The following is a 26,031-nucleotide window of genomic DNA, read 5'->3' on the forward strand; positions in this document are numbered from 1 at the left end:
CAATTACTCTCGGCGTAATATATATAGAGGTATATATAAGCTAGTTATATACAAGTCAACTTTAAAGTATACTTTTACTTAAAGAAACTTAAGAATGACATATTTAAGTTTTTTTCTAACAAATATATGACATGGTTGAATTATAGTCTTGATATAAAAATTATTATCATTACTTAATATATAACTCTCTACTATTAATATTTTGTAAGCTATGAACACAATAATAAAGTTGAATTGAAGAGTATATAAATAAATGTTCTTGCTCTACCAAAAAAGTTCAAAAGACATTTGAATGAATCTATGATAGACCAAGCTTTATGAGTGTAAGATCTACTAATACCCACAAACATGAAGCATAGATTATGTCCAAAATAAATTTGTGAAGGAAAAGAAGATTATTCATATATTTTTAAATCAAACTCCTAATACAAATGAATAACTAAAATTATTCAAAATATTTATTGTTTAAAACATTTTTTTATAGAAAAAACCAATCTTTATGATCTAATTTGATAGTCCAACCCATTTCTTACTTTTAAATCAATATTTTGCAATATTCACTCATTCAAAAATATATTGCAATCTTTCCATTTTTAATTAAGATTTAGATTACAAGTTTGGTGGCCTAGTAGGGGCACATACCCCACAAGTGCACTAGTTCAACGAGAGCCTTTACAAAGTAAATTTAACTACCCAATACAAGAGCACGAGTGTGGTCCTAAATGAAACCCACAAGCATAGTCGCTGAATAGCCAACTACAATGTAAGATATATAAAGGTGGTTGAAAAAAAACATGAAGTGTCCACCTTGGTAAGATTCAGGGTTTAGCTTGATGTTTAGACATTGCCCAAGCATACTAGTTCAATAAGGACCTTCACGAAGAGATTTTAGCTCCCTAATACGAGAACACAAGTTTATAGACTAAAACCTCTTTGACTACAAGCCAACGAGTATATCTATTATGTTCAAACCACAATCCCAACCTCATCCCTTACGATATTAGGATCTTGTACTCAACCCAATTTAATCTTCAATAAACTTATTTAGAACCATTAACTTTACGAACACTAAAAACCATTGTCTATTATTTTAATTATATTTTATAACACAAATCATTAAAGCTAACCATAAATCCTACCAAATTCCAATGAATACCCTACTAATACCAAACTAAGTGCTTGATACGGTACTTTAAATTTTAAATTCCCCATGAGCTCAGCTTACTATAATGAGAATCCGAAGCCCTACCAAAATGAAACAATATATAAGAAGCCCCTATTCCCAACCTATTTAAATGAAAATATAAAAATAGCCATAAGTACTCGACACCTATTTAAATATATAAATAAAAATAAAAATAGCCACGCACCCCACAATCCCAACTATCTAATTTTATTCTTTAAAAATTCCTTCAAACTCCATTGCCCACTTTATCAGAGTTTTTTTGTTGTTTTTCTTCACGGGATGATATATATTTTCACTAAACAAGAACTGACCGCTTAACCGCTACTTTCACACTTTTGTTGTAAGGGCTCTGTAGCAAGCATTTATTCAGTTTTCTTTAATTGAGTTTTTTTACAGGAGCTATTAGAGCTAGTTGTCAGCAGCGTTGGCTGTAATTATGCTGACACCGTTTCAGCATAAATAGATCTCAGACGAACTAATTACTACAGATGCTAACCCTTGTGCGAAACAGTGGTGAAACTGAAGCCTCCTCAGGGGTGACTTGAAGAGTGGTGTTGTTTTTTTCCTGGTTGTGTACATGTGTTGAAGTTTAGTTTGCATTGATGCAATCTGATCCGGGTTTGAAAGGGGAGTGTAAAGTATAATGTGGCGCAGTGTTGGGTTCCTGCTTTTCCTCTTGTTTATCTCCAGCCCTGCCCACGGTACGCTTTTTTCCCTGGCTTCATTTATGTCATGAGTATGTTTCCTGGTATCTGGTTTGGAACTTAAGCTCTCTTATGTGATTTGTGAGTTTCATGATATTTTTTGGTATTTTGTGTAGAGAATAGTTTCTATAGCTGGTAGTTGGTAATTAATTACTTAAAAACATATTTTTTATTTGGAGAAAAGTGAAATATGCAAATTCAAAATCATGGTGGATTTTCAGATCAGAAGTTTGCAGACAAGCTTGAAATTGGAAAACATAGCTCCTCATCTGTAAGAATGATGATTTTATGAACAAATCGCACGCACCCAAATCATTGGCATTCTGTAAAACGGTCTGGCTGGTCTTGAGAAGGAAATAAAGGGAGTAAAATTTACCTTAGCCCTTGTACACAAATCACAAGCATTTTGAAAAATGTTACAGGGTAGGAGGTTGAGGTTCGAAAATACAAAACCGGCGAGAGTTAAAAGTTTAAAGCGGGAAATATGAAATGTGAAACGAGGAAAAAGTTGCCTACGAGCCAGATTGAAGATTAAATGTTCGAATCCCAGACGCCCAAATCACTAGAATTCTGTGACCTCACCGAAAATTAACGTTACACCTATAACTGACCTAATCCAAGACACCTGAAAGAATAAGCAATTTGGAAACGTAATCGATGATAAAGTAATAAGAAAAAAACTGGTGCCCGAATTCTAGTGTGCGGGCTTTATGTACAGTCCCCCACACCCAAATGATCAGCATTGTGTAAAATGATTCATATTTGCCTTGAGAAGCAATGTTTGCGCATAACCAAATCATAACCATTAACTAAATGCTTATAATCATCTGGACAACTGAGTTAAATATCAAATTCTGAAAATGTAAAGCCTGTAAGAATTTTCAGTTTAATACTTAGACAGGAAGCTTGAAGTGAAAAAAATGATTTCCCATGAGCAAAATGAGGATTAAATGTTAAAATTTTATACACTCAAGTCATTAACTTTCCATAGATTGCTCCAACTTGGTCTTCAAAATCAGTGATTTGGGTACTCTTGATCTACTCTTAAATGCCCAAATCATATGCCTTTTGAAAAAGGCTCTATATTTGTATTGAAATTGAATGCTAAATAGAATATGAAAGTGTGTAAATGCAAAACCAGTTAGGATATTTAGCTCAAAACCTTGGATAGGAAGCTTGATATAGGGAAAAACATGGACTCCCATTTGCATGGATGAGGACTTTATTTTCAAATTTCAGACACCAAATCCATAAAACAAACGTTGTCTTTGTCTTGAAAGTCATAGTTGAGAATAATTGACCAGAGTTCAGATACCTAAGCCATCAGGCTTTTGGGAAAACAGTCTTTCCTTGCATTGAAGAACGAGGTTGAGTAAAATTATCAAACATGCAAATGCAATACCTGTGAGGATTTTCAGTTCAGAACCTTGGATAGAAAGCTTGAAATAAGAAAATATGGCTTCTTAGCTGGAATAAAGGGAATTTTATGTCAGCTATCATTTTATAAATGCTCTAACTTGATCTTCAAAATCAATGATTTGAGTTTGATGGATGAAATATCAGATAATCAAATCATAAGCCTTATAAAAAATGGTCCATTTTTGTATTTGGGTTCCTGGTTGAGTGGAATAATGTGTTTTAAAAAGTGCAAAACCAATGAGTATTTTCAGCACAAAGCCTAAAGAAGGAAGTGTTAAATGAGGAAATACTGTCCCATGTGCAAGAATGGGGATTTTTTTTTATAAAATCCTTCCTATGCAAAATTATTGCATTATGCAAAATGATCCAATAGAATCTTAAATATTTCACAATTGAACTGCATTCAGATGCCACATAATATTTGGAAGATAAGATTTAAGTTCCAGTAATCATTGACATTCTGGTAAATGCTCTAACTTTGTCTTGTAAATAAACAATTTGAGTATAACTAATCTAGTCACAGATTCTCAAGAATTAATCTGAAGTTTTCAGCACAAAAGGTTACCGTTTTCAAAGTCTCAAATCATAGTCTTCATCAAAATCCTCCAATGTGATCTTGAAAATTGACGGTTAAAGCATAATTGACACAATTACTTACGTGAATCAAAAGCATTTCAGTAAAGGATCCAACATGCCTTTGAAATTGGAGTTAGACTGGAATTGATCTGAAGTACGTAAGTGAGGCTAACCTTTGTCAAAATTGTATGCTGCTTTAAGTCTGAGATAAGAAATTGAAGCAAGAAAAAAAATGCGTATATGCAGAGTGAGAATATTGTTTTCCAAATAATGACACTCAGTCATTAGCATTTTGGAAAATTCACAAACTTTATTTTGAAGGTCACTTATTTGAGTGGCATTGACCTAATCTCAGATATCTATGTCATAAGTATACAATCCGGTGCTCCGTCTTTGTCCTTAAAGGAAATTAAGGGTGTGTAGTTGACACATACGTGTGAGGTTTGAATCTTTGCCAAATGGATTGCATCTCAATGTTGAATTACCCAGAATTGGAAATTAAGGGTGTGTAGTTGACACATACATGTGAGGTTTGAATCTTTGCCAAATGGATTGTATCTCAATGTTGAATTACCCAGCATTAGTTGTGGAGCAAACCTTGCGAGCTTTATTTAGCTTATTATGACTTTCTGCTGTTTGGACTTGGCATTGATTACATTTGCTGCCAGGAATGAATTTTTCTGACTCACTTCAACCAGCCACGGTTTTGCTTCCAGTGCAGAAATTTATATTACATTACCATCAGTTAAATAAAATGTAATATTGTGACAGTTTTAACTGTTGCGAGCTGCATTATTACTTCAAATCAGGTGGAGTTAATAGCAGTTGGCAACATACACAGTTGAGAGTCTTGGAATTTTAGTTTTACAAAGAACTTGTATATGCGGCGTTCATTGCCTTTGTATTGAATCTTTAGTTTAAGTAGAAAAATATCTGTAAATCGCTTTTAACCCTTCCCATACTTTTGTGCACATAAGGAGATATGTTGTGAATGTTGTTGCTATCTGTGAGGATAAGATGCTTTTGAATTAAATTTAAAGAGCTTTTTTATAACTACAGTATACACAATACATATTCTCTTCAGCTGTCTTCCTCCAATGTCTAGAATCCATATTTTGACTTAATGTTTGAAAGGTCTCCATACATCTTGAGATTAATTTAAATATTTATGTCTGCCTATTATAAAACAAATTTGTAACTAAACTATGGATTGGAGTAACTATACACTGATCAAATGCATGAGTGTGTCAAACTGATCAAAGTTCCACCATATAAAATATGCATTTCAGGTCATAATTCGTGGGCTGTGTGGTGAGGTTGTTCTGGTATGTAAAACAAAAAGTCATTTTGTTGGCTAAAGCAACATTAGACATACATAATGTGCATGCACATTTTATTATTAGAAAATATCTGCTGACAAGCAGTTTATTTTGTTTTGCAATGCCCTTAGAAAGAGTTTTTATGGGTTAAAAGATCATACAATAGGTTCAGACACATTCTGGTATAGGGTAAAAGACAACACAATAGGTTTGGACACATTCTTCCACATTTGATCTACAAAGATTAGCTCCATCCCCAAATCTTAATTCCAGAAAATCTGATAATACCTAAAGTTTGCTGTTGAGAAAAGACGACACAATAGGTTTGGACACATTCTTCCATGTTTGATCTACAAAGATTAGCTCAATCCCCAAATCTTAATTCCAGAAAATCTGATAATACCTAAAGTTTGCTGTTGAGAATTGATTTAATTAGACTCTTCATTTTATTGGATGGTTAGAAATCCTGAAATTACGTTAAAAAACAAAGTCCAGGCATAGAGTTGTCCCAAACCTGAGGCAAATGCCATTGAGAATAGTTCTATCTAACATCCACTACATATATCAATGAATAATTGCAAAGATATTAAAATTGTTTTAAACTTGATGTTCTTCTTGTGTTGCTCTTGGTTGCAAATTGAATTTGATGATAAAAGTTCTGGTCTCTTGCATACTTGTGTGTTATCTAACAATACTTGCTCAACCTACATAGCCCTGAAGTTGTTTGTTCGGTACAGATGTGAAGAAGATTCAATTAGAGGATGACCTACATGATATTTCTGCACAATATTATGGTCAAGTACCTTCTTGTCACAGGCAAGTAATTATATGTAACTTCCCATGGGAATATTTGTTTTTTATTGGTTGGACAGTTTTTGTTGCAGGTATTAGTTTCACTTTTCCTTTAATATTGTGTGGTTTAACTTTAAATAATTTACTCAACATCTGGTATTTTGCAATTAACATGCTTTGTGTTTTGTAGAACAGGAAAGGGAATCCAGTTAAATGTAATAGCTTTGCAGTTAGATCTGAGATTCAAAGACTCAGACAGATTCAGTCTATGCATTCAAACAAAGCTGCCTCTGGTGGGTTACTATCCCCTTCTAGTTCATTTTCTGGGAATGGTGTTTTGTCATTAAGTATCAACTTGACTTCAGATCACTTAGTTCCACGTACAAATGCATTGTCTGCAGGATAGGTTCTCCATCCGTTTTCTCTAAGAAATTGTAACTTATAGACAGAATTGGCTCTTTTCTTTACCATCTGTTCACATTCCACATAGGTATATACTTGCAGCACCATCTACACCTGTTGAACCCTGAATGCATCCACATACACCAAATCATTTTTTCCCTAGACCAGCAATGGATAGCATTCCACCTTCATTTTCTGTTCCAACTCATTATGGGCAGCCTCAGTATCTGTCACCTAGTTGTTCTAATGAAAACCAACATTTCATCAGAGTTTCATCATCCCTAAAGCTGTTTACCTTCAATAATATATTCCCCCACCATTTCCAATGGAAAAAGTTTACCAGGCTCATATATGATTAGGATTCAACATCTGAAAGCTACCCCTCCTTTGTTACCATCATTTTAGCCTTCTACACAGCCACCTTTTATCCCCTATCAGAACCACAGGCATCGGTTGCATTAATCCTGTAATGCCAAATCCTGCGAATCCATCTGTAGAATGCCTTTCTCCAAGTTTCTTTTGTGCACCATCAACAGTGAGGCCTCCATTAGCACATTTGTGGATTTAAGCTATTCTATCTGGTGAGATCTTAGATTAGAATCAATTCGTGTACCATCTATTTGCCATAAATCAAAGTAACCAGATACACCCATGCCCCTCGGGCATGCTTACCACCATATCGGATAAGAATACGGCTCAGTTACTGTCTCAACACATGCCCAATAAAAACAATTTTTTGAGTTGTATCAGATACCTCGTGACTTGATTTTTGTAAAAAGTTTGATATGAACCTTCCCAAATTTAAAAAGTTTCATTGGTGCAATTTTTATTTTATTTTTTTGTTTTTTTTGTGAAAATTTATCTTTTTGAGTTTGGATTAGATTTGTTTAACTAGTTCTTTAAATTTAAATTTTAAAGTTTTAATATGTTCAGATATTTTTCTTATTTAATTAATATTTATGTTTGCCTTTATTTTATCTTAATTTAGATTGAATTAACAACATTGTTAATTTAAACCGTAGGTTTTGGTCTGTGTATTGTAAATTGTTAAAACAACTTATAATTATTTATGTAGTAATTTTGTGTCTTTGTTGCTTCTAAAGTAATGGAAATATCCTCCAATAACTTCAAAAACTATATCAGTTATCTGTGTGTGTTTTTTATGAATGTTGTATCCATGTTAGGAGTCTTAAATAATGGTTGTATCCGTATCTGTATCTGGTCTGTGTTCATGCGACTTTGCCACAAACTTTAGAGTTAGTGTAAAGTTTTATGATTTCGGATGCTACTCTCAACAAAAATCACTTTTTTTTATTGCATACCAGAATGTTTAAAATTCTGTATTGAATAATTAAAACTCTTTACCAAAAAAAGTTAAAACCCAAATTCCAATGGCTAATCTTATCTGCGCGTTGTAAATCTAATTAAGTTTCTCATTTGCTAAAAATATGAATAAATTGTTGTAATACATATATCAACTCTCTTCAAAATCTACATATTCCTCCTCATATTTACTAAAAATTACTTTATTTATTAGGATGAAAATTTTAAATTTTTGTGCTTCTTTGACAAATTATGATTCGGTAAATGCAAATTGCTTGATAAAAAAAGAAGAAATTGTTTTTTTCCTTGTGTTTGTTCTTTTTGATGGAGTGAATGAACTTGAATGCATTTCAGTTCTCTAGTAGACAGATAAATAAGATTTGAGCTTAGAAAAGATTTTGCTTGTGTGCCAAATGACACCCATAAGCCATCCGGTCGGATAGGATATCTTTCATGCATATTGCACATCATCTATATTGCCCATTCTTACGGGTACAAGTATTGAGCAAACCTTCGAAGTTAATGTGATGCATCTTGCATGGTAAATGTTGGACACCACTGCCAGACCATTACTTAACTCTGCAAGCAACAAGTTGCCCGTGTGTGCTCCTGCAATCTTGATCCAATGCCTGTAGTATTGGCAAAAATGCGAAACCTTATAGCAGTAAAGTTTATTACTGTGGGCTTATTGTTTTTCTTGTGTACAGGGATTGCTTCTTTTCCTCCAACTACCTCTCTATCTGAACGAACTGTAGGAAACATAAGCATGCTAGTAAAGGCACCATCGATCATATTTCCTCCTAGTTCTCACAACGAAGGTGTGCAGTGTTTATATATATATATATATATATATTGATTTTTGAATTTTCAAGAGTTCATTTTGAAATAATGCAAAAAAATAAAGCATGTTTACTGTTTATGTGGTTGTTAAATCATCTAGGGCCTGTTGTTTCTGTTCCAAGCACTCATGATTTGGCAAGATCTAAGGACCAACCTAGTATGCCTGGCACAGCACTGCCAAGGAACAGAGGAAAGAAACAAGCACCGGTTGCAATGCCTCCTAGTAAATTTTTTGAAAACAAATTTGAACTTGAGTTTCAACAATAAATGCAAGTGTGATTCTATATGTCATTCTTCTAACTCGTTATTTTACAGGGTCTATTTCTTCTCCTCCAAATCTGTTTCCATATGAATCCCCAATGGAGAACCTAAAAGCACCAGAAATGGTACCAATTGCAAAATATTCACCCCTGGGAAATAAGCACGATCTAAAAGGTGGATGTTCTTCTGATGTTCTATCTTGAACCTGAAAGCATTTTTGTGAATGATATTTTAATTTTTAACTATAACTACTAAATGGGTGATTTTGCTACTAGAGCCTTCTGTTTCTCCAATTGCATCCCCTACTGAATCACCATGGAAGAATGCAAGAATACCTGTGACACCACCTGTTTATAGAAGTTCTTCATGGCATACACCAGCCTCAGGTCAAGGTCCGTGAAGTACTTGTAGGGATATGAATCATTTATACTCCTTAAAAAAGTCATAATCATGGGTGGTTCTTTTTGCAGGATCTGTTTCGTCTCCTCAAACTATTCCCACTTTTGTACCGTCATGGAAAGGTATCAATTTCCCCTTATCAACAGCCATATAATTGTAGATACTTATTTTACTCCTTTTAAAACAGTTCCATTTCAAGGTATGATTGATTTTTCATATTTTTCTGATTTAACTTTCGTCCACAGCATCAATCCATGCTTGTTTTCTCTAGCTTCTACAAAGTTCTTAGGTTCTATTGTAGATAGCAATGAGAAATTTGCATGTTCTAAAGCACTTGCTAATCTTCTTCTAGTTTGTATCCCAATATCTTTATTGCCAAGAATTAGATTTTCCAAATGATTCTTCTGGACAAATCTAGATGGTATTGTGTTTCTTCAATGTTGCTTGAGCATTCAAATTTTTCTTTCTTGCAGGTTAGAGTCTTCAAGGTGGTCATTTTCTTGTATTTTCTCTTTTTAATGCCCTGCTTTGTCTACTTTTACGTTGGTACTTTCTACAATCTTTTGCAGTCTTAATGTAACCTCTGTCTGCATTGCTTCATTAACAATAACTAAGAAAAAATTCTTCATCATATTTGGACTCATTTGCTGAAATCTTCACATCTCTTCTTATGTAGTAGTTTCTCCCCAAAACCTCGATTTATTGAACTGTATTGCTGGTCTTTACTTCCATAGTTCATAAGGTGTCTTGCTATTATGAACTCTAATGTTTCCTCTGTTAAGAATACAAACTAGTGCGTTAACCACTTTTCTCCAAAATTTGTCTGGTACCATATATTCATTCAACGTTGTTATAGCAATCTTTTGTAGGGTTCAATTCATTCTTTCTACAACTCTGTTCTTCTGTGAATTCTTTGCTGTTGAAAAATGTTGTTTTATTCCAAATTTGTTTGAGGTAAACCGACCTCCACGATTTGATCTTAAGCGCTTGATTTTCAATCTAGTTTCATTTTGACCAAGGTCTTAAAAGCATTGAGCTTTTTAAAGGCTTCAATTTTTTTTAGGATAGTATCTCATATCATCATAGAATAATTGTCAATGAGTAACATGAAATTCTCCTGGCAAACTTTGTGTTCTTGTAGGCCTACAAAGATATGTGTGGACAAGTCATAAAGGCTTTGTTGTTGATTGTTTCTTTGTCTTGACTCTTGCTGTTGTCTGTTTCCTATGGTAACATTGTTTGCAAAGAGTTTTTTGAAGCTTATCGATCCTTGGCATATCTCTTACGACTTGTTTGGTGCCGATCTTCACTAGAATATCAATATTTATATGGTCCATTCTTCTATGCAGAAAGCACTTTTAATCTATTTGCCCCATATAGCAATTTTATCCAGTGATCTCTGTTATAACTCTTCTTGGTTTAGTCTTGATTTCCCCCGTAAAACAACAATTCCAACTTAACTTGAGGAACGCAATACATTGACAAATATATGTTTATAGTAAAATTACTGATTATAATGTCTTTATAAGGTAATCCTGGTTTAGATCCTACAAAGCAATAATTTCCTATGATCGATCATATTAGGAATTCATTGGAAATGCTTGCAAATTGTAATCTCAGGGATGGTTGTCCTTGTATTGCAAGAGCATGGAAAAATTTCCAGTCCATCCCTTAGTCCACCTTGGAGGCTGGCCATCCTCCTCAATCAAGCATAGTAGCATGGTAAGGATTTATGGTCCTTTCAGCCTCCCAGTCCATGAGCATGGCAAGAGCTCTAGTTCATCCATCCCTGGGTGTAATATGTGATAAAGTGCATGAAGACCATCCTTCTCATCCAAACCCAAGAGTAGAACATGGATTTTTGGTCGTCCACCTTGGAAGTTGGATGTCCTCAATCAAGCCCAAGAGAAAACTAAGGATTTATGCTCCATTCTGCCTACCAGTCCACGAGCATAGCATGACCTTTAATTCACATGAAGAGTGAAAGACTCAAGATGTCCACCCAAATACTGAATCGTGACATACACACAATAAATCCTCCTCTCCTATAAGAGAGAACGAAGATAAGAGTCCCCCAATAAAGAAGTAGCTCTTGTGCCAGTAGTGAATGCCTAAGGATTGAACATAATCCACTGCCTGCAAACAACATTTTGCCCCTTAATAAGAAACAAAAATCTAATGGGGAGGAGAAGCCACTCCCATAAACTAGAAGAAATAGGAATCCAAATCCAAATTGTGTGTGCCTCTAGAAACTGCTCAAATGGCGCTATGTCCATAAAGGATAATGATGCCACATACCAATCAGGTGCATGCCTAATTAATGTAGAAGGTGTCGATGTTGGATTCCACAAAGATTGTTGTAGACTAATCAAATGGGCAATGAATATGGGTTGACAACATTAATGACATTGTCAACAAATTGGAGATAAATTTCCTCTAGATAATCCTCCACACTTGCAGTATGAGACTCAACAAACAAGGATAATATGTTTGCAAGATATGAATCCCAAGTAGTTGTGTCTGGTAGAGAAAAAGCCATGATCAATGCTATGCAACCTTGAGAGAGAATTGATTGAAGGAGGGATTTGATATTGAAAATAACCTATAAATAAATTGGATGATTAAAAATGAACAAACAATTGCTTTTATAGAGAGCAAGAGAGACCTAATCTTTTTCTTTGGATGAAGCTTTAGATTTGTGAGCAGGGCTGCCAGTAGAGACATGATGTGTGCAGGCAACCTAGTCCCAACAAGGGCCGCCATGGAGAATTTTTGCTACCTGATACAGGAGCATGAGCCTATAGGTTGAAACCTCTTTTGCTAAGAGCCAAGGACCGAGGGCCCATTGACTAATCTAAGATTTGGAATAAACTAGCTCAAAAAATTAAAGATTAGTTTTACTAAGTAAAGCTATTATTAGCCTAATATAATGAAAAGAAAAAAAAAACCACTTGAGTTTTAAGTACATGTTGTGACCTTTTCACACATTACCCCATTGCAAATGGGATTCCTTTTTTTGTTGTTGGCCTTGTCTTTTTGGCTTTCATTCTTGGTAGTTTTTGGCTCAGTCCCCTAAGGTTCCCTGTGTTTTGAATGAGAATTGGTTAAATTGGCCAAGTCTAGAAAAGTGTTGTCCATTTGGCTCCTAGAATGGGAATTGTGTGTTTGTTAGTGAATTAGGTCAAGTGTGAATGAGAATTGATCTTTCAAAAAGGAATGCCAGTGAAATTTTAAATGTTTTGACATACTTGCTATTTTTGGAAATAACTATTTTAGTAAATTTCACTGCCTCCTAGATTGGCCTTATTTTAATTTTGGAACAACTTGCTATTTTTAGAAAGTCTTTTTTTGGCAATTCTATTTTGGAAACATGTGAGCTTTGGCTGATAAAGAGACAAAAGGGTATCGTTCTATATCCAGAAGAATGAGCAAGTGAGGCAATTACTAAAAAAAATGGTGAAGTCTTGAACAACCGTGAAATATCCAAAATTGGGGAAAGGCTTGGAGAACTTCAAAAAATGGATGTGTCGGAAAATATCTTCTCCATTGAAGAAAAAAATGGTTGTGTGGAAAATTTCTCCTCCATGGAACAAAAAATAGTTGTGTTGGAAAATTTTCCTCCATGGAACGAAAAATGGCTAAATGTTGGAAAATTTGTCCTCCATGAAACAAAAAATGGCCAAGTGTTGGAAAATTTCTCCTCATGAAACAAAAAATGGTTGAGTGTTGGACCATTTCTCCTCCACGTAACAAGAAATGGCTGAGTGTCGGAAAATTTCTCCTCCATGGAACAAAAAATGGTTGTGTTGGAAATTTTCTCCTCCATGGAACCAAAAATGACCTAGTGTTGGAAAATCTCTCCTCCAGGAAAGAAATTGCAAGGAATAGATAAAAATTGGTAAAGTATGCAAATTTCCTCTTTAGATCTCAAATTTCACCCTCCTCAAGTGTGCACCCATGGGTTGAGAAATGTTGATGAAGATAATGGGTTGAGAAATGTTGATAAAGATAAACACCAAAAAGGGAATTCTTGGAAAATAAAAGAAAAAACATGACAAAGTGGATTTAGAGCATGAGAAGAGGAAGGTGTGGAATTTGAAGAGAGAGTTTTCGAAAGAGAGGGAAGGCATGAAGCTTGAAGAGAGAGTTTTTGGAGAGAGAGGGAAGGTTGGAGCTTTTGAGAAGAAAGAGGGGGAATAATTCTTATTCTAGATGTGCAAGGAAGACATTTAAGTCCCAAAACTCTAGTTCCAGTTTTGAAATGATCCAGTTGAAGGCATTCAAGGTTCAAGACTTCAAAGATCAAAGTTCAAGTTCATCTTAAATTTCCTATGGAAACCCAAGATCAAAAGTCAGAAGGTCTTATCTATCTCAAGAAGATGAATTCCCAAGCAGGTTCATGGAATGAAGGAAACGATCAAAGGGAGATAATTTTAAAAGGAGCAATCAAAGTTGGATCTGGGTTGCAAAATGCTGTAGTTAGGAAAGACCTAAGCCTATATGACACTCAACATGCAAACATGGTGCCTAGTCATCTTCACCAGCTAGTCAATGATCTCTAAGTCAAAGTTTATTTCATTTAAGGAAGGGAATCAAGAGCAATCTATTCAAGGAAGAGAAAACATGTAATGCATAATGGGCATTTGTGTCACCTAACTCTTCTATCGATGAACATGTGTAGTGAGTAGTGAAACCCAGGGACTTGCATCCCCCTCCAAACCTCGAAGTACCCATCCCCGAGATATCCCCACACTGGGTACTTGGAGTGCCTGAGTACCCACCTCTACCATTCCGCAAACATGCCATCATTGGGATGGGTACTTGAGTTTCTATTTGAATTTTGATTTTTGAATATTAGTATTGGGTATGTACTATGTTACGATGTTGAATGTTCAATGGTTACAGTTCGTGTTGCAATTTTGCTATGTTCAAGTATTTCAATTTGATATGTTATACTGTAACATTATTTCATAACTAGCATTTCAACTTCTATATGTGTAGTATACAACACCCCTCCCCTCCACCATTCCCTCACTATCGTCCCTTGCCCCCCTCCGTCCCTCTTCTAAAATTGAGGCCCATTGTCCCTCTGTCTCGTCCCATCGTCCCAAAGTACCCCAACGTTGGTGTTACATTATTAGGGAGCATTTATTACCCCCCAACAAGGAAGTGGCTTCTTTCTGATTGGTCTGTGTGGACTTGTAAATTAATTGTAGATTCTTTCTTCTTGCACTAATCCTAATTAGCATTGAGGTGGCAAAATCTGCAGTTTTTGTTTCAATCCGGGCCACTCGTCGTAATCAGGGACCTATATAAAGGTCTTATTTCTCATTTTTGAGGCAAAATTCTAAGATTGTTGCAATGAGCTATTGAGATAATAGAGTTTACATTTGATGATCACTTGATGTGTCTCAGTGCTTGCTTGTTCTCTTATTCCCTCATTTAGATTAGATTGGTTAGATAAAGTGCTTTGATTTCGATGGAGAGTGTAATGGCATTTGGATGAATTCCATGGTTTATGCTTTAAACAATTTGTTGATTGTAAGCCGTTGTGTAAAGTTAGTTTGAACCCCACTTTTATGAATGCTTAAGTTATATCATTCAACGTGCATTGTTTGTCTTGATGGTGTTCGTCTTGGTATGAAAAACATTTGCATAACCCACTGAAGATTGCACTAGTTCTTGCAGAGTTATAGTTTATCTTGGCAAAGCGAGGCTTGGTTATTTTGGAATTTGTCCATCAAAGTTGTTCTGCTGTTGTCATTACCCTTTGGAGTATAATAGATTCCTAAACCCAAAAGAAGTGCTCTATTGCAATATCTTTTGATAACTCCCACATCCACTATCATCTCAAAATCATCTTGAGCAATGTAGATGTAAGGTCTCTTGTGATAAACAACATATCACATTTACCATTGAGCTTATCCATGGTCAAGAACTAACATGAAATGAACCTTGTAATTTGTTGTGTAATTTTTCGTAATCTTAGCATACAAATGATTTTGTTCAAGAGAGAATAAGATATTTTGATATTTTGTTCTACCATTGGTGAGTCATAAAACACACATCAATAGGACCTAATCAATTAAATAATTAGATAATGTCCTATTTACTCCAACAATTACCACCCTTTGAAAGAGTACAACCTTTTATAATTTTTGCGTTTTGAAATAGTCACTTTTCTTCTTCCCATTCCTTTCTTCCTTCATCCGTTTCACCTTACAAATGAACTTTTATTCCTTTTTATATCTAATGTTTGTGGGAGTCACAAAGCTACATTTCATGCCTTTTGACCATTCATTAAACTAGTAAAAAAAATCACAACCCAACTTGAGAGGCACTAAGAGGACAAAGTTGGGTAGAAGTCCTTTAGTTTTGCCTGTCATTTGAAAGATAGAAAAGAGAGAGACAATATGTAAATCTGAATTTTCTTCCCACATTCTATTGCCTGTTCAAAATCCCTTCATCCAATCCATTCCTGAAATAACACAGGGAAACCATCAAACAACTACTGGTCTACTTTGTTAATCTGTTAGGGCCCGTTTGGTTGCTGGAATATGATTCGAGAATTCGCATTCAAAAATCTTGATTTGGGATTCTGGAACTTGAAATCCAGATTACTATTTTGAGGATTTGATTTGGGACCGTTTGGTTCACCAAGAGTTCATTACGAGAATACACATTTTCACCGTTTGGTTGCACACTTCTAGAATTGGAATACCGACTAGAATAAGCAATATTTTTTTTAATTTTTAAAATGAAATATGTTTGAAATCCATCATTTTAGCGTGATTTAAAATGTGATAAAAATGTATCTTGCACTTGACATGATTTTAGAGTCATTTTATTTATTGTAAAATAATGCTACACATGGAAAATATGTACTCCAAAAACTTCATTAATTTATAAATTGTCTTGACATTTAAACTTGTCAAATGTCTGTATAAAAAATTATGAGATCAAGGAAACTCATAAAACATGTTAAATACATTGTACGCTCGGATTCGACCGTGAGTGACGCCAAACCCTAGTCCCTTGCTACTAAAATGGCCTTGCCCGACTTGAAGCGGCTGTATTCATTGAGCACTGGGTATGTCTAGACTCTGATATTCTTGCTCTCGGATCCCGTGTAAAGAAGCCTGGTTCCGAGAGTTATGGATAAGACATTGCCGCCATCCCTATACATTGAGGAGATACACCTATAGTTAACATGTGCACCATTTGGTTGAGAGTCCATAATTTATTAAACCAGATAAAATGGAGACCAGTTTGCAACGCGAGCAACCAAAGGAGATGGAGAGCAGCTTGCAATAGACAGCAGAGACGTTGGAGCAAAACGTTGCAGCACTAAAATGGAGCGCAAACACAACATCCGGCAGCAAATAAGTTTGAGCGCCCAAAACACAACATTTTAGGGCTGCCGGACTTCAGAAAAATTCATTTTGTATTAATTCGCAATGCTCATTTTATCCAAAATTGGAATTAAAATAGGTATTTGGCCAATACCAACTATTTGAGAGGAAGATTGAATCCTCGAATTGGGGGCTAAATGAGGATTGCAAATTCTAATTTTCTTGTATTCCAATTCTCATTTCGTCGACCCAAACAGTAGATTGCAATTTTTTTAGAATGCACAATTCTAATTCCCGTTCATATCCATGAACCAAACGGACCCTTAGTTCGTAATATAATAAAACCACAAATCTAGAATTTGTTATTTTTAAATCATATAGCTTAAAAGGAGACAATAAAACCAAAAAGAGGTACAAAAAATACAGATGAAAATAAGAAGCATTTGATTATTTAAAAACTAATTTCAAAGTACATAGCCTAGATAAAAAGTCAATTGGTAGGCATAAAAGAAGGCGATTGAGGTTCTTCCTCCTCCTAGATCCCTTCATCCTTTGCTGCAGAGCTATCCAAACATCATTAATTGCCTTTTTAGCAAGATCTCACTTGCATTAATACCATATTTGTCAGCATATTTATCCCTTTAATGATGTCCTATCTTCAATAATATATAAATATTATCTGCTTTAGCCTATTGAAAGATTGATTTCTTGATTAGCTAACTCGTCTGCCCTCTTATTCCCTTCACGATCTATATGGTTGATTAAAAGTTTGTCAAAATAATTACAAAGCACCAAGGCTTTGGATAATTGGGCATCTAATCTCTAGTTAGTGAGGGAGCCCTTCTTGAGGGCAATGATTATGATGGATGAGTCACCTTCTATTTCTAGTTTCTTAAGTCCCAATTCCTTATAAAGATCCAAACGCTCTGCTAAAGCATAAATTTTGCTATAAATGCAATCTCTATCCTTTCATCATTATGAATGTTGCATCCTATACTAGCCTTACCAGGGTTCCCCCTAGAGGCTTAGTCAAAATTGAGCTTATACCATCCTCTCTTAGGAACCTTCCAAACACATTCTTGCTTGCTTATGTTACTTTGAATGTCCCCCTTCCCCATGAAGGGGGGGATTTTCAATCCAATTCACCTATAATGCATCTTATTATCCCAGTGAGACATGTTTGCCCCTCTGGGGATCATAGACTTCAATCGATTGTTTGTTAATTCAATGATTAAGGCTTCAATTTTTTTGAGAAGATGATCAACCTCCATCTTCTTGTTTTGAAATATTCCCCAATTTCTCTCATTCCATAGTTCTTTTCATTTTGAAAGGAGAGGAGATACAAAGGTTCTTGAAAATGCTATTCAGTTTTAGCAAGGGCCAAGCTGAAAGCAAACTTATGATGGAGTTAGGGAAGGCCGAACTCCACCCTAACTTAGAACACAACCACCGCCAACAGTGGTTTGAGAAAGGACAATTAAGAAAAAGGTGATCTGCCGATTCCTCTTTAGATTCACAAAGGGGGCACCTACTAGGACCCTGGTAGCCCATTCTCCTAAACCTATTTGCTGTTAGGGCTCTATTGTGGAGAAAAGTCTAGGTGAACACTCCTGCCTTGGGGAGGCAGAATTTATCCAAGCAGAGATTAGTAGGAAAAGGACTCTTAGAGAGGATTCTATAAGCTTATAACCCATCCTAGAACTATAAATGCCGCTTTTGCATCTATCTCGAATAAGGGAATCTTTACCTCCTCGAAACAAAATTTCCCTAGAGGATAGCATATTTTTTCCTCTCTTAAAGGAATGTCCTCCACATCCAAGCCTTTCCAATGCCATTTAAGACTTCCTTGTTCAAAAACCACATAATCCTTAGCTCTAGAACCCCATTTGGACTCTAAATGACCCGTTGAATGTAGGAGAGAAGGAAAATTGTCTAAGGCTTTGTAACCACCCCAAGAGTCTGTTAGAAAGGCCAGGGTTGCCATTGCACCAAAAGATCCACTTGTTAATGCCCGATACAAGCAATAGTCTTATAGAACCATAGGAGGCAGTTAAGCCATGTCGTGAATCTTGCAAGGGACTGATGCAGGAGCATCTTGCATGAAAAAATTATTGGAGAAAAAAAAAAAGATAAGAAAGAAAAAAAAAAAAAAAAAAAAAAAATTCTGGATGAGAGAGAAAAGTGACGAAAATTAGAGGAGAAATAATAAAAAAATAAAAAAAGGGAAAAAGGAGAAAAGAAAGGAAAAGAGGATTTTTATTTTCGAGGTGCATAGGTGGCATAAATAGAAAAAAAAAAAAAAAATAGTTGTCATTACATTAATCGAGGTGTGTAGGTGGCATCTTAGAAGCTTGTGGAAAGTTTTTTAAATCTTGCATTTAATATTTGTTGTGATCCATAAAGGAAATGTAATTTTCTAATTGGGCCACATGGTGGTGCTTAGTTATAATTCTAGAAGGTTATGGAAGTTTTAGAAGGTTGTGGATATTGTGTAGGAGGAATTCTAGAAGGTTGTGGATAAGTCATGCATAGGGTGGTAAGTGGCTATTTAAGCAAAGCATATGAGCATTTCTAATCAAGCTCAAGGGGGAAGCTTGAGGAGTAGAAGCTCAAGGGGAAGCTTGAGGAGTAGAAGCTCAAGAAGGAACTCAAGAAATAGAAGCTCAAGAAGGAGCTCAAGAAATAGAAGCTCAAAGAGAAGCTCAAGGAGAAGCTTGAGAAATGGAAGCTTAGGAAGGAAAAGCTTGGAAAGGTGAAAGTTGTGGAAGGTGAAGCTTGGGAAGCTTGGAAGGCTTCAAGGTGTGAAAGAGAAGGAGGAAGTGAAGAGTGAGTTTTCCTGAGTCTGTGGACAGAGTGCCGAATGTGAGGCAGTTTACAGCAGGATTGTGATGGACTTGTGAGTGTGTAGACAGAGCGTCGAATGTGAGGCAGTTTACACTTGGATCTTGGATTAGGTTTGTAAGAAGAGCTAGTGACTACGGTTTAGAAACAAGGAGGTTGCTTGGTGGCTTGCGAGCACAAGTTGAGATCTCAGAGGTTTCTACCAGAGTGTGGATCTAGACTAGCTTGGGTTTGGATTGGATCTTGAGAGATCTTGGAAAAATGTTATTGTAATTGCTATTGAATTTTCAGGTATAATAAAATTGTCTTCATATTGTTGCATTATTGGTTGTTAGTTGGTAAGGGTGGTGTGGCCCTTCGTCAGTGGTATCAGAGCGGCCCTCTATCAAGTGGTATCAAAGTTGTATCTACATTAGGGACGCTGGCCCACTGCCAACAATCCCCCTCCGAGCATCACTCGTCGTGGCTTGTGAGATTCGAACTTGTGACCAAGCTCTGATACCAATTGTTAGAAAGCCTAGAGTTGTCGTTGCACCAAAAGATTGACCTGCCAATGCCCAATACAATCAATAGTCTTATAGAACCACAGGGGGCGGTTAAGCCATGTCGCGAATCTTGCAAGGGACGCTGGTCCATTGCCAACAGAGTCATGCCAAAAAAGCGCATCCTCTCCATTCCCTAAATGCCAAGTTAACTTATTTTGAATGACATATCTACATTTAAGCAAGAAATTCCAAATTTTTGAGCCTTTAGGAGGATTGGCTATTCTAAATAGATAAGAGGGAACTAGAGAGGCAAGGTATTTGTGATAGAGGATCCTAACCCATTTTAGGTTTGGGAACTTGAGCATTCTCCATGCTAGCCTGGCTCCCAAAGCCTTCCCTTGTAATCAATATTCTTGATACCAGCCCCACCTTGCTCTTTTGGTTTACAAACTTAATCCCAAGATACAAGGGGGAACTTTTTCTTCTTGTTCGACCCTTGTCAGAAAAAAAGTTCTAAGAAGCTTATTGTTTTCATTTAGTTTACCACCTAGCAGGTCCAGGCAGGAAAGTTGCTAGATATGTAGGCTTGATAAGACTGATTGAACTAAAGTAACTCTTCTTGCAGATGAGAGCCATATCTTGCCACTCTTTTTTGAAGCTTCTCTAAAATAGGATCCCATAATTTGGCTTATTGAGTACCAGATTTTAAAGGTATCCCTAACTATTTATAGGGAAGAGATCCCTTGTTGAAGTCAAAAATATCACAAATTTGATCTTCCACACTTGGCTGGGTGTTAAAGAAAAGGACGTCTAATTTATCTTTGTTGATCTCTTGACCAGAGGCCAAAGAGTATTGCGTTACGATTCCATTTAGAGCAGTAGCCTCCTCAATCGTGCTCTCACCATAAGGCATAGTATCATCCAAAAAATGCTTTTATAGTTGGTTCTAAATTACTAGTAGTAGAAATGCCTCTAATTTGGACTGAAGATCTAGCGTTAGACAAAGATCTGCTAAAAGCATCGGCCATAAGGATAAACAAAAAGGGGGAGATTAGACCCTCCTGCCTTAAACCTCTTGAAATACTAAAGAAGCCCTTTGGAGAGCTATTAATCAAGATACATAATTTCGGTGTTGAGATGCACTCAAAGATTAAGTTTATCCATTGCTTGGAGAAACTAGAAGCTTCCATGCATTTACATATGAATCTCCAATCTACTCTATCATATGCTTTTTTGATGTCCGGTTTGATCAACATACTTAGTTTTTTGTACTTGGATAAAATGTATCGCTTCTTGTGCTATATTAATTCCGTCATAAATCGATCAACTAGGGACAAAACCAGTGTGATCCTCACTAATAAGGTTAGGTAAGAGCAACTAAAGTCAGCTAGACAAAGTCTTGGTAAGCAATTTGTAAAGATTATTTCAAAGTGCTATAGGTCGAATGTCATCAAAAGACTCTGGTTTCTCTTTTCTAGGGATGAGAGCAATAAAGGTATTATTTACTTCTCTCAGAGGTTTACCCAAGTTCCTAACTCCTTCTAGAGCACTTGTTATGTTGTCACCAAAAAAATCCTAGCACTTTTGAAAGAAGATTGCTAAGAAGCCCTCAGGCCTAGGCGATCTATCTGGGTTCATAAGATTTAGAGTTGTTTCAGTTTCTTGCTCAGTGAACTTTTGCATTAGCTTTTTGCTTTGCTCCTCAAAGACAAGTTTGGGAAGAGAGGATAGAATGTCCTCGTGGGCCCTAAGGTTGGAGCTCTCTGTATTGTTATGGATGTGATCAAAATATGAGATGGTTGTCGATCTAATATTTTTTGGAGAATCCTTAATTTGACCTTCAACATCTTTGATGGATGTTATACGGTTAAGCATTCTCCTTTGTTTGGTACTATTCTGAAAGAACTTTGTGTTCTCGTCCCCTACCTCTAACCAAGTTTCCCTAGACTTCTGTCTCTAGAAGAGTTCCTCCTTAGCTAGGATGTCTTCATACTGTTGCATGAGCTTCTCTTCAAGGAACTGGGGTAAACCCATCCCATATTCCAAAACCTCTTTGTTAAGAGATTCCAATTTTTCCTTCAGGGTGAGTTTGTCCTCAAAGATATTGCCAAAGAAATCTAATTTCCATTCTTTCAGTTTTCGTTTAATAATCTTCAACTTACTAACCACTTGAAAAAGTTTGGAGCCAGATACTTTGGTTTCATTCCACCATTGCTTACTTAAATTAAGGCAGTTATCATCCTTTGACCACATTTGTTTGAACTAAAAGGACAGTTACTTGGTCTTTTATCCTCAATAATTTGAAGCTCAACAAGGAAGCGGTCTGGTCCCAAAACTAGTTTAACTTTAGATATGGATGAAATAGAAAAGGTAGATAAATCCCCATGAATGAAGAGCCTATCAAGCTTTTCAACAATATTACTAAAATCCTTCCTCCTATTATTTTAGGTAAATGAGTCCGGAGAGCATTCAATTTCCAACAGACCAACGGACCTAGGCCACAAAATCTTTGGATGTTGAGGAAAGATAGATGCTACCATCTCGCTTCTTTGAAGGTCTAAGGCTAGCATTAAAATCTCCTCCTAAAATAGAAATCTTTGACCCCCCTAGACTAATCCTATCTTCTATTTCCTTCCACACCCTTACTTTATCTTGGTTGCTTGTTGGACCATAAACGTTGAAGAGTCTGAAAGGGACATCAGATCTAATGCCCTTTACTAGCTCACACATCCAATTCTCGTGAAACTCTAAGATATTGCAACATTCCTAGGATCCCACAAAATAGCAAAGCCCTTTGAGGTGCCTTCTGCTGGAGAGTCCTTAATTTCCTTCCAACCTAGGGATCTTCTAAATTTATCCAGCTCTTCCTAAGCTAGTTTGGTTTCTTGGATAGGGATGATATCAACTCTAGTCGACAATATACAACGTTTTAGAACATTGTTTGTTAGGGGCATTAAGGCCCCTAACATTCCAAGATAAGACATTCATGATGTTGTGGGAAGGATCTTCCCCTTCCCAGCATAAAATAAATCCGTTAATTTCAATTGCCCACGGGCTTCTCCATTTTAGGATCTAAGCTCTTGAAGAGATTTACGACTATGTTTCTTTAAGGATTTGGAACAATCCGTGTTGGCTCAACTTGGCTGGTGGAAGGCAAGCCTAGAGAATCTTGCTCCCTATTTGACACTATATCTTGGTCTATGAAAACTATCCCATCACCTGGGCTCAGATGGGGATCCTCCAGATGCTCCTCATCATTTTTAAGAATCAAATTGATAAGAATTGATTTTTGTCTTTTAAGTTCTTCTTCATCATATATTTCATCTAAAAACTGATTCATAAGATCATCAACCACCATAATATTCAGGGCTTCTACTTAAATGTTAACCTCTCTTTTGACTCGGCTTGGGGTCTCCATGGTTTCCTCTCAAGGAGTAATGTTGATGTCATTCTGATCACTTATGTTAATATTGAGTGTACCCTATTCATAGTGAAAACTATGATTGATTTGATCCTTTGTTGAGGAGATTTGTACTAAAGCTATATCAACATTAAAAGGAGAGGATTCTTCCTCCATTAGGTTCTCTGTCCTAACAATTACTAATCGGAGATGAGGGGGATCCCTAATCTCCCCTTCTTCCCATTCTTCAGTCGTGTGAAAAATAGAAACCTCCTCATTCTTCATTAAGAATGACATGAACATTTGAGGCAGGGGTAGCATCTACTGAGTAGTTTGGAGCCGGGGACGGAAGATTGCAAAGAATCGGGTCTTCCCAAAAGGGGCCCTCGACAAATCTAGCTTCGATAGAAATGGTTTTACCATTGATGTTAATATCAAGTGGTTTACATTTTAATATGTTAGCATTCATATTAACAATAATAATTGGACTGGAGCACTTAAGATTGGTTTCTACAAATGTTGAGAAAGATCCTAGAGTGTTACCTATAAGTTTAAGCGTTTCCCTAACAGTTAGCTCTATTGGGAGATTTGGTAAAATTATTTTTCGATCTACTTTAAAATCTCTTGCATTCCTTGGATCTAAAGAGGGTTCCTAGTCCAAAGCTTTAAAGGGATAGCCATTGAAAACTAGGGTTTCCCCTTTAAGAAGACCATTTTAAAAATCTAAACTATCATAAGCAATGCAAAGAAAATCGTTTTTCATAATTGCTAAGTCTATGTGATTTTCTAAGAGCTTTTTAATCCATTTGACTATAGCATTTGTATCCATATCCGGGCTAGTCCATTGAGCAAAAACTCCAAATTTATGGTAGTGGTGCTGGATGTATTACACTGAATGACTGTGAAATTCAAAACAAGGTGATTATCTACCTTGATCCCAGGTTTGTTACTCGAAGACTTTGCCAGATCTTAAGTTGAAGGATGCGTTGTTGTCGACTTCTTGGGGGTCTGGTGTTCACTTCGGAGAATGGAGAAAGAAAATAAAATTGGCGTGATCTTGATCTTAAATAATTGGCAATGGGCTGGGGCAATGTTTGGTGCATGAGTGCTATCCACAACTTCATTTGCACAACACCAAAGATTATAAGATGTTTTGTGATGCCTTTGCCATGAAAACGGTAAGGATATTGTAACGGACACTTGCTAAGAGACTCTCAGTGGAAGCAAAAGCAAAAATCAAGAAGTGTGGGAGTTGGTTCATCCAATTTTCGCAATTGACTTTTATTAGAGTAGTAGGAAGTACAGTTTGTCCTGAGAGACTTCCAAGGTAGCCACCCGACAAGGTAGTTTTGATGGAATTGGCTAGGCAACTGGAGCATTATGACAAAATGATGAAACTTAAAGGTGAGACAGGGATTACCTTCTCATTTGGAATTGGCAATGATAGTTGCCCCAATCCTATTGCCTTTGCAGCCGCAGAGAAAGAATTAGAATGGTATCATTTGGCATGGTATAGAGCAAGGCAAGGATTTGATCCTACTGGTCTTATCAAGGCATCTCATGGGAATACATTCAAACATGTTCCTACTATAGAGGATTTTTGGGCCAATGCACGGGATGACTTTCACGTGAGAAAGCTAGCTTTCTCAAGATTGTCAGTGAACATGATTAGGGCAATCAGATAGAGAGGCCTTGATATTCCCGATCAACTGGAAGATGATGAAAATGTGCTGAGAGAAGATTATGATACAGTGGATAGAACGGAGTTGAATCCAATGGATTGGGATGATCACCCGGATCCTTCCAAGAATAGTTGATTTGCACATCTAGTCGTGGTACAACGTGAAGTTAAGGAAATTACAAAGTCAAGGGTACACCTTACTTATGAGAAGATGAAACCAAAGGAAGGTCCAGCAAAATCAGTCGGATAGAAAGGTGAGGGAAGTAGCCGGCAACAAGGAACAGTTAGAAGCAAGAAGAGAGGTTTGGAGGTTGAAAAGGGTAAAGAACACTAGGAACCCCTAGCAAAGAGACAGAATGCAGTGCCATCAAGAGAGAGCATAATTGAGGCTAGAAGCCAAGAAGATAATACAAGCGGACAAGGGGCTGTGGTAGAGGTGAGCTCTAATTTAGAATCAAGCGATTACAGTGACAGCACCGAGTACCCTGCTCTCTTAGAGAACCAACATGGAGAAGATGTGACAGTCACTAGTGGAGAAGAGGATCGGCCAATTGATATTGAGGAAGTGAGCCAGGTGACCGAGGCTGTTGGTGATGCTTTGCTAGTTGAACCGAATCCAGATTTGGGGAAATGCACTGCACCACTATGGTTAAGGCAAATGCTTATGCCAAGAGGCGAGGTTGTGACTGTTCGAACAGTTGAAGACATCCAAGGATTAGTAGAAAAGGGTGATAGCGAGAACCAAAAACAAATTGCAGAAACAGTGGCAAAGGTAATCGGGAGCGACAATGATGGTCACCGAAAGGTTCAAATTGTTATAACAACAGTTAACAAGGCATTGATTGAAATTGTAGCTGAGAAATATGAGATAGTTGAGCATAACTTGGGAAGAATCACGGATGACATGGAATGTAAGGAGTTCCATGAAGCCATTGTTTCAATCAAAGAAAGGTTGAGGAAGGCAAACGAAAGGATTGTAAAGTTGGAGGCCGAGAACAAGTATTGGAGAGATTGCCAGCCTATCCAACAGTTGCACCAGGTAGCCCTTCCT

At 36.5% G+C, this 26,031-nt stretch overlaps 1 protein-coding gene across 21 annotated transcripts in view; it reads left to right on the forward strand.

The window, feature by feature from the left end:
* The first annotated feature begins 1,483 nt into the window (after positions 1-1,483).
* Positions 1,484-26,031, forward strand: part of LOC149556257 (uncharacterized) — a 78,255-nt gene continuing 53,707 nt past the window's right edge. For 9 of the 21 annotated variants that reach the window (XM_089830442.1, XM_089830447.1, XM_089830446.1 and 6 more), the window contains exons 1-8: positions 1,484-1,887; positions 5,942-6,020; positions 6,192-6,289; positions 8,429-8,539; positions 8,662-8,784; positions 8,877-8,996; positions 9,098-9,214; positions 9,293-9,343. In XM_089830442.1, coding sequence (XP_089686568.1) covers positions 1,830-1,887; positions 5,942-6,020; positions 6,192-6,289; positions 8,429-8,539; positions 8,662-8,784; positions 8,877-8,996; positions 9,098-9,214; positions 9,293-9,343 — 757 coding nt within the window. In that variant the 5' untranslated portion in view covers positions 1,484-1,829. The remainder of the gene's footprint in view (positions 1,888-5,941; positions 6,021-6,191; positions 6,290-8,428; positions 8,540-8,661; positions 8,785-8,876; positions 8,997-9,097; positions 9,215-9,292; positions 9,344-26,031) is intronic. The other 12 variants (XM_089830443.1, XM_089830454.1, XM_089830455.1 and 9 more) reach the window with 7 other exon arrangements.

This window comes from Cupressus sempervirens, chromosome 5, assembly GCF_028749045.1.
Source record: "Cupressus sempervirens isolate cs-2001-9-10 chromosome 5, ASM2874904v1, whole genome shotgun sequence".
Classification (NCBI taxonomy): Eukaryota; Viridiplantae; Streptophyta; class Pinopsida; order Cupressales; family Cupressaceae; genus Cupressus; species Cupressus sempervirens.